The sequence below is a fragment of the Pygoscelis adeliae genome, unplaced genomic scaffold, assembly GCF_000699105.1.
Source record: "Pygoscelis adeliae isolate BGI_AS28 unplaced genomic scaffold, ASM69910v1 Scaffold351, whole genome shotgun sequence".
Classification (NCBI taxonomy): Eukaryota; Metazoa; Chordata; class Aves; order Sphenisciformes; family Spheniscidae; genus Pygoscelis; species Pygoscelis adeliae.
Window position 1 is genome coordinate 89901 of NW_008824112.1, and position 8494 is coordinate 98394.

Here is an 8494-nt window from a genome sequence, read left to right on the forward strand (position 1 = left end):
TCCTTAAAGATCTGCCAGCTCTGTTCTGCTCCTTTGTCCCTGAGGGCAGTTTCCCGGGGGGTCCTATTGACTAACTCCCTGAAGAGCTGGAAGTTTGCTTTCCTAAAATTCAGGGTCCTGACTTTACTCTTTGCCTGACCTATACCCCTTAGGACTGCGAACTCCACCAGTGCATGATCACTGCAGCCCAGGCTGCCTCCAATCTTGATGTCACCAATTAGCTGACTTGTGTTGGTGACCAGTATTGCATCCCCTCTGGTAGGGCTGTCTATTACCTGGCTTAAGAAGTTATCCCTTAATGCATTCCAGAAGTCTCCTGGATTGCCTACAGCTCACTGTGCTACTTTCCAGGGGTGGCTGAAGTCCCCCAGCAGGATGAGAGCCTGTGAGCACGATACCTCCTGTAGCTGGAGTAAGAAGGCTTCGTCAATAGGCTCCCCGTGACCAGGTGGCCTGTAGTAGACACCAACCACAAGGTTCCCTTTGTTTCCTCGGTCTCTAATTCTTATCCATAAGCTTTCAACCTGCTCATGGCTATTCTTCAGGGACAGCTCTTCACACTTTATCCATTTCTTGATGTAGAGGGCAATGCCTCTGCCCCTCCTTCCTCGCCTGTTCCTTCTGAACAGCCTGTAGCCATCAATAGCCACACTCCAGTCATGGGATTCATCCCACCAAGTTTCAGTAATGGCAACTAGGTCGTAGCTTTCTAGCAGCATGGTGGCTTCCAGCTCCTCCTGTTGCCTATGCTGTATGCATTGGTGTAGAGGCACTTCAGCTGGCCTGTCAGCCGTGTCACCTTCTTAGAGGAACACCCCTTAGTTCCTTGGAGGTATTTCACTGGTGTTTCCCTGTTGGCTCCTATTACCTCAGGAGCCCTGGTTCATCTCCGTAAGACTTCAAGTGTGCTCCAGTGTACCCAGCACGTCTCTGAGCAACAGGCTGAGGGCCCTTGCTAGCACCCCATCCCTCTAACCTTGGCGTGTCATCCCACAGCTTGTCACAGGCAAGCCTGATATTATCCCTTCCCCCCTCAAGTCTAGTTTAAAGCTCTGTCAATGACCCCCGCTAGCTTGTCCTTCCAGCAGATATCAGTGTCAACTTTGTGCAGTGAGGAATCTTGAAAATACCCCAGGAGGTGACAATCCATTGACGTGTGTGTGCAGTGGATGCCAGGAGGCATCGCCTACTACAGCACATGAGCCATTTGGAAACAACTCCTTTGCTTCCTCAGTGAGAAATTGCTCCCTGAAAAAGATAGGCAGGAGATGCCAGCTGTCCTGTAGCGATACCAGGGACCATCGTGTCCTTCTCCTTCCCTGAGTGCCAGCAGCGTTTGTACCAACAGCAGCTCTGCTGACTGACTGTGGTGTTACCAGCAGCACCGCTCACCTGCTGGGACAGAGCTCCCCATTACTCAGCCAGGACTCTGGGGTGGGAGCTGGGACGGCTGAGGCAGGAGGTGTCCACAGTTTGCTCCATCAGGTCACTGCATCCCTCCAGCTGATGGTGAAGTTGTGCACATCCCCACAAAGTGGATGACGCTGTTGTTGCTGCAGAGGTCCCAGCAGGCAGCACCGGCTGCACTCTCCACCGAGGACACGCAGCAGCAAGAAATCACACAGAGGATGCCAAATTTTTTCCAACAAACCCACAACTCAGAAGTGGTGGGAGTGGTCTCTAACCCAAAGGCCTTGCAGGCTTGGTCACAGATTGAGCAGGGTTTGCAGCTCCTTGTGGTGGAAGCACCAGTCAATGCCATGGTTGATGCTCTCTAGGCTCTGGGTGATACCAGAAACTCTGCAAATGTTGCAGGCACCAGCTCTGGGTCTAGCAAATTGCCCCCACAGTATGAACAGTGTCTGAGGAGGGACAAAGGCAGCTAAACATGCTGTAAATGCTGCATGCGGTTCTTGGGACAGTCTTCAATCCTCACAAGCTCCAGAAATCAAATTCCAGGAAGAACTGGAGCTAGTCAGGTTAATGACCCTCCTTAACGGGGAAGGAAGTGTTAGAGTGGTTGGGAAATTCCATCCTTCTGATTTTCATCCCTGATTTATCTCCTGACTCGTTAGAGGAGAGGCACTACCTAGGCACGCATTAATACAGGCATCAGAAATAAATCTGGGCTGCAAATCAGAAGGCATTTCCCAACTGTTAGGTAACAAGGTTGCTCCAGGTAGTGCAGCAACCTGAACAGCAAGTACTGCTCAGAGCTGAGTCCCCTCTGCAGGTCCCCCATGCCTTTGCATTTGGGTGCAGCAAACATGATAAAGGATCTCTGCTTTTTGCAGTATGCCTGTGAGATCTCACGGCAGTGTTGACTCCAGCGTGTCAGTTTTCCCCAGATCCCACTGATGTCCACAACGGAGCAGGAGGACCATTCCTGTCTCTCGTGTCCATGCTCTGAGACCCAATGAACAGTGAAAATAGTGATCAAAACCACCGTCGCTATATTTAGCACTATTTTTCCATCACTTATCAGTGAACTGGAACCAGAGCTGCAGCCAGCGGTGATGAGAGGGCTGTGGGGTCACCAAGCAGAGGGACGGGTGCCCTGTGCTACCGCTGCTGCACCCAGCAGGGAGAGGGGTTGCTGGTGGAAGTGATGGAGAGACAAATCTTGTGGGGGGAGAGCAATCTGGCATCAGTGCACCGGCATGGATGTGTACGCCAGTGTATTTTGTCCAAACAAATAATTGCAGAGGAGCTCTTTGTTATTGCAAACAAGAGTGCTGGGGCTTTGGAAGTGCTCTTCTCTTGGCATGCTGTCTGGAAACAGAAACCATACCATGTCCTTCAGGGAGTTACCATGTGGCATGATTAGCAGGTATGAAATAAGCACTCTGCAAATGGATCAGAAGATTTTTGATTAAAAGAAAACTTTTGTAATTTAGAAAATTAATATCGACATCAAATAACCTGAAAGCTATGAAAAAGACTAAACAAATGAAGCTGTTGTTCTGGTATGCACCTGGATTTTTGTATTGGCTCCATGAAAGTTAGTCTTTGAATTTTGCAGATGAAGAAATTGAGCACCAACCTGGGGACTATGAAAACTTTTTTCCAAGCATCACACAAATAAGAAAAAAAAACATGGGATGCTAAGACAAATTTACCTCCTTTTGGCTTTGTTTTGAAACAAACATCAGCTTTCTTAGCTGGGTGAAGGAGAGATTTGTTCTGCTAATGGCCCTGGAGTGTGTTTGCTTTGTGAACATGGAATTAAGTGTGCACAACAAGGATGGTGCAAAATGTATTGAAATTGCACAGCCTGCGTAACCCTTACCTGGAAACATCTGCATCGGGGCAATCTTGGGGATAAAACGAAGATAAGCTCCCAGTGCACTCTGTGGTAGTGGTGTTTCCTGGTTGAAAAGGTGAGGGTGCTCCTGGGCTCGGGCTGAAGAAGGGGGATATTTCCGTCTCAGACAGCTGAGGTCAGGGGTGTCAGGAAGGTGGCAAGCGTGGAGACTGCACTGCTAGGAGCCTGCAAGAGGAGAGGGCTGACCCTAGGTGTGGGTGCACAGGGCTGGCAGCAAAACCACAACAGGACCCAAAGGCTGACGGGCATGGGACGAGAAGTTTCAGGGTGCTTTGCATCCCTGCAGCAAACCTGGCAGGAGGGGGCTGTTCACTAAACAGGAGAGCAAGGTCCGTAGCGGAGAGGGTGGGTACCTGGGAGCTTTGCAATGAGGTTGGCGATGCCAGCCTGCAAGCGGCAAGGTGCGGTGGTCGTCTCAAATGGAAATGGTCCTGGAGTCCCCTGAGCCTGGATTTCCCCATGTTGTGGTCCTCCCCGTGCCCCAGGGACTAGGCTGGCTGAGGACTGTGGAGGCGAGGAAGCCCAAGCTCAGGAGGTGCCCCCTCTCCAGGTCATTGCTGCTCACTCTGGTATCAGCTATGATGTCATAGCACAGGGACGGCTGCATGGCAATTCTATCTGGGCAGGAGGCCACAGCGGGACAAGGAACATGGGGGGACTGCTTGGGTGGTGAGTGAGCAGAGCAGCTGTGCAACATCTGGCTGGTATGTGCATTCGGTCTGCACTGCAGGGTCCTTGTCCCTGTGTCACTGCACCCTCTCAGCAGCTGTCACCATAGAAGGGGCAACAGCCACCCCCCTGTTTCAGCTGGCAGCCATTGCCCCCTGTTGCTTCCCACCTTCTGCCAGCACCTCTGCTTTTCAACAGACCAAAGCACAGTCCTGGTCTCAGAGCCACCATGTCCGAAAGCAAAGGGGCAGCGGAGACTAGTCAACCTGTTGTCACCATGGATTCCTCGAATATCATCAAAGTGACTGTGAAGACCCTCAAGCAGAAGGAGCGGTTTGAGGTTGCTGAGAGCAGCACCATCCAGGAGTTTAAGGAAGAAGTTGCCAAGCGTTTCAAAGCGCCCCCTGACCTGCTGGTCCTGATATTTGCTGGGAAAGTCCTCAAGGATCAAGACACTTTGAGCCAACATGGAGTTCACAGTGGGGTCAGCATTCATGTGGTCATCAGGTCCCAAAAGAGACCACAGGACGGCCTGGCAGATCAAGGAGGAGCGACCACCCTGAGGCGACCTCCCAACCACAGTAATTCCAACTTATTCTACTTGGGAAGCATAGCTGATCTGCAAAACCCATGCTTGATCCATCATAACTTGTCTGAGCTGTTGACCTCCAGCCAGGAAATAGTGGCCCAGACCATGGAGAACCTCTTGTCTAGGATCCTCAGTTCAGGCCTGAATTTGAACACCATCAACAACAATGCATTTTTGCTAGGGTTCCTCCTTGGGGTGACAGGTGTACATCTCCTAGGCCTGGACTCAACAGACATGTTGAACTTGGTGAGTAGCATTCAAGAACAAGATATGTCCATGCACAGCTTGATAAGCGAGATGGTGCAGAGCACCTTTGCGCAGAACGTCCTTGACAATGCCGATCTTGTCAGGGATCTCATCATGTCCAACCCCCAGATGCAGCAGCTGGCTGAGGAAAATCCTGAGATCGGTCAGATTCTCACCAACCCACATACTATCAGAGAAGTATTAGAGGCCTCCAGCAGTCCTGCCATAATGCAGGAGATGATAAGGAACCACGATGTGGCCATGAACAACCTCGAAAGCATCCCCGGTGGGTACAGAGCTCTGGAGCAGCTGTACAGGGAAATTGAGGAGCCCATCTTGGATGCTGTGGAGGCACAGCTGGGCAACAACCCCTTTGCTTCCTTGGACAGTAACCCACCCCTGAGTGGAGCCAGGCTACCAGCCCATACTGAAAACCGGAGGCCATTACCCAACCCTTGGGCTCCGCGGTCCAACAGAGGCAGTGATAATGCAGATGACTGTGATGGCCAATTTGCCAGCAGCAGCACAGGCAACAGTTTTGCCTCGCTGAGTTTGGGTCCTGCAGCAGGTGCAGTGGTACCCAACTCAGGGGAGTTTCAGAGCATGGTTCCGCAAACCCAGAACTCATGCACAACCTGGAGAGTGCATTAACAAACCCCAATAGCCCAGCACAAATGCTGCTGAATAGCACTCATATATCAAGCGATGGAAATTCTCCACCTCAAGATCAATGGGCACAGCAGCTGCCACCGGAGATGGAGAACGCTGAGATTTCGTTCTTGCTGAGAAACCCCAGAGCACTGCAGGCGTTGCTACAGATCCAGCTGGGATTACAGACCCTGTCAACAGAAGTACCAGATTTTATACTCAGTTTGGAGGACTCACATGTGGAGCTGGATCTGGAAAGCATGGACGACTCAGCACAAAGCAGTAAGTCTGAGGACGATGCAATTTTGGTGTCAGACGAGGATGAAGCAGAAGGTCAGATGGAGATGGATGAGGAGGTGCTACAGAGCAGATTTAAGAGACAAATGGAGCAGCTCAGTGCCATGGGCTTCCAGGACCAAAGTGCAAACTTGCAGGCACTAATTGATGTAGAAGGAGACATCAGTGCAGCAGTGGAGATACTGGCAAAAGCACCACCATCGAACAAGATACCGTAACTGGCTTGTCCAAGTGAACCAGTTATAGTACCTCATTTGTTGATGGGTGTATTTCAGTCTCATCACACACTAAAAGCAGCAGGGTGCATATTAAGAAGTTGTGTGCTGCAGCATTCTTCCATCTATGAGAATTAATTTCCTCTTGGCTGCAAGGATTTCTTGCATTCAAAAGCAATAGACATCAGAACCTTTCTGTGTTGTGAAACTGTGAGGGCAGGCCCTACCTGAACGTGCTGCTACCCCTTTACAGATAGAGTCTGTGATCCATGTGTGTATGCAGGGAAAAAACATGCCAAGAAAAGACGCCAGAGAGGGAAAATATGCTTTTTTACAGGTTAGGAACTGAGATCCAGAGATGCTGAAGACCAGATGATAAATGAGCTTGGCTCCCATTTGGACTCCAAAACAAACAGTGGCACAGCTGTTTTCTTTTAAATCTGGCCCTACAGAACAGAGGCAGGGAGTATCTGAGCCATCTAATTCCTGTCACTGCAGGCATCAGCCTTTCCTCAACTGAGCAAGCACTGTTTTGAAAGTCAATCTGTCATTTCTGCCACTGCTTCTCCTATGGGAGTGAAGTCCATGAGGGTTATGGTAACCATCAGTGATGGCTGTAAGTCAGATTTTCATCCCAAATATGTTCACAATTGGTTTTTACCCACCTGTTGTTGCACAGAAGTTTTTAGTTGCATGCACCAGTTCAGAGCTTCTCCTATTAGCAAATCCTAAACCCTTTGTGCTTTGCTCAATGTCACACATGGGACCAGGGATTAAGGCATCCTCTCCAGACCCTTCCTCAGGACCAGAGCTGAGTGTCTTTGCAAGTCTTGTCCCCTTTGCTTTGCTGTGGGTAAGTCTGAGGCTGTGAACAGTGTTGTGCCATATGTAGCCATAATGTTCTTCAAAGCCTTGTCTCTGTAACACAAACTCTGATAACTGACTGGGAGCTTCAAGCATTTGGGGTTTGCTGCTGCAGACCTACCCATAATGTGTCAAAATCATTCTGGCCAGCCCTGCTGCTGCTGCAGTGGAGATGGGGCAGCTGGGGCTGGCTGTGCTCCTCTGGACCTTCTCCCTTTCTCCCAACCCTGCCTGGTGTGAACAAGGTCAGAATCAGCCCAGACCCCTTTCCTTTGGCCCCTCTGTCCAGTTCTCCACCAGTCCCATCACATCCCTCCCTTCTGGCTCCTCACCCATCCCCTCTGCCCTGCCACCTGAGCTCTGAGTCTCCTTCCTGCTCTGGGTTTCCCACTCATTCCTTCTGCAAGCATTTGGTAGACACCAAAATGTAAGGCTCTAGATGCGAGTTGTGCATCCAGCCCCCTGCTGCAGCCGTGGAGATCTTGGCATGGCTCCATTCTCATGCGGAGGAGCCCAGCACCACTGGAGATGCCCTTGGGCATCTGCATGGGGCTGGTAGATGTGACACAGGACCTACAAGATGCCTATGTCCCTCTAGGTCAGTGGCTGGAGATGAGGAGGAATAGACTAGGGCATCTCAGAAAGCGCATTAAAAATCGATGGAGCATTTACACACAAAAGATTGGTGGAACAAAGTATTTCTTTAAAATGCTTGTGTTTCAAATTCAAGCAGTTTTAAGGTTTCAGTTACAAAAAAGTGCTAAAATAATTTGCCACTTTAAACACATTTTTACTTTTTTTTCTTATAAATATTTTGGTAAACCTGGGAGAAATTTGTGACACATGAAGAAATCACTGAATGTAGATATTTTTTCCCACAAAAATGACCTCCTGACTTTCCTCAGCTTCTGTATGGGATTTTTGGTGTCATTTGGCAGTTGCTGGAGGACTGTGGTCCCTTGCAGTCTGTGTAGTGGGGAGCGTAAGGACCATTTGTGCTTGCAGGACAGCATGAGCTCTGCCACTGCTTTCACGTCCTTCTCTCTTCTCTTTGTCCATGGAGGCAGCTGGGCTGATAAACTTCAGCTATCTATCTCGTTAGCAAGCTGGTCCTCATCCCTGGGAGCTGGGCTTTTTTAAAGGTGCCTGGGCACCTGAAGACATGGGTGCACCGCTGGGCGCCTGGCAGGCACAGAATAGCCTGTGTCCAGGATGTTCACCACCCTCTGAATCAGGGGGGCTGATCCAGCCCTGGACATTGCCAGCTTCTGTGCCTGGGGATCATTCGAGAGTCTGCTGGCTGCTGGCTGAAACCTCCCTGGGAAATGCTGTACCACTTATTTGTACAGATGGCTGAGCTTTGGTGTCCACCCGTGTTCCCTGGCACGGGCTCCTTCCCTGGCACAGGCAGCAGCGGTGGCAGTTCCAGGCACACATCTCCAGCTGGCCAGGACAATGAATATCATCTGCCCAGCGTCACCCTCGATAGCACTAACCGTGCTTTTCTAGGTCCCTGAAGCAGTGATGCCACTGCAGCATCAATCCAGCCATCCTGCAGCTCTCTCGGCCACTGGTACTGGCCCTGAGCTCTGACACAGCCAGGCATCACGTCTTATTTTGTGTAGGAATCCCAAATACCTG

At 50.5% G+C, this 8494-nt stretch overlaps 1 protein-coding gene and 1 pseudogene across 1 annotated transcript in view; both read left to right on the forward strand.

The window, feature by feature from the left end:
- Positions 1–221, forward strand: part of LOC103925518 (olfactory receptor 52B2-like) — a 12225-nt gene extending 12004 nt beyond the window's left edge. The window contains 1 exon segment of the mRNA XM_009334249.1: positions 153–221. Within this exon segment, the coding sequence (XP_009332524.1) occupies positions 153–221 (69 nt within the window).
- A 4002-nt stretch (positions 222–4223) lies between these two features.
- Positions 4224–5480, forward strand: LOC103925519 (annotated as a pseudogene).
- The last annotated feature ends 3014 nt before the right edge of the window (positions 5481–8494 follow it).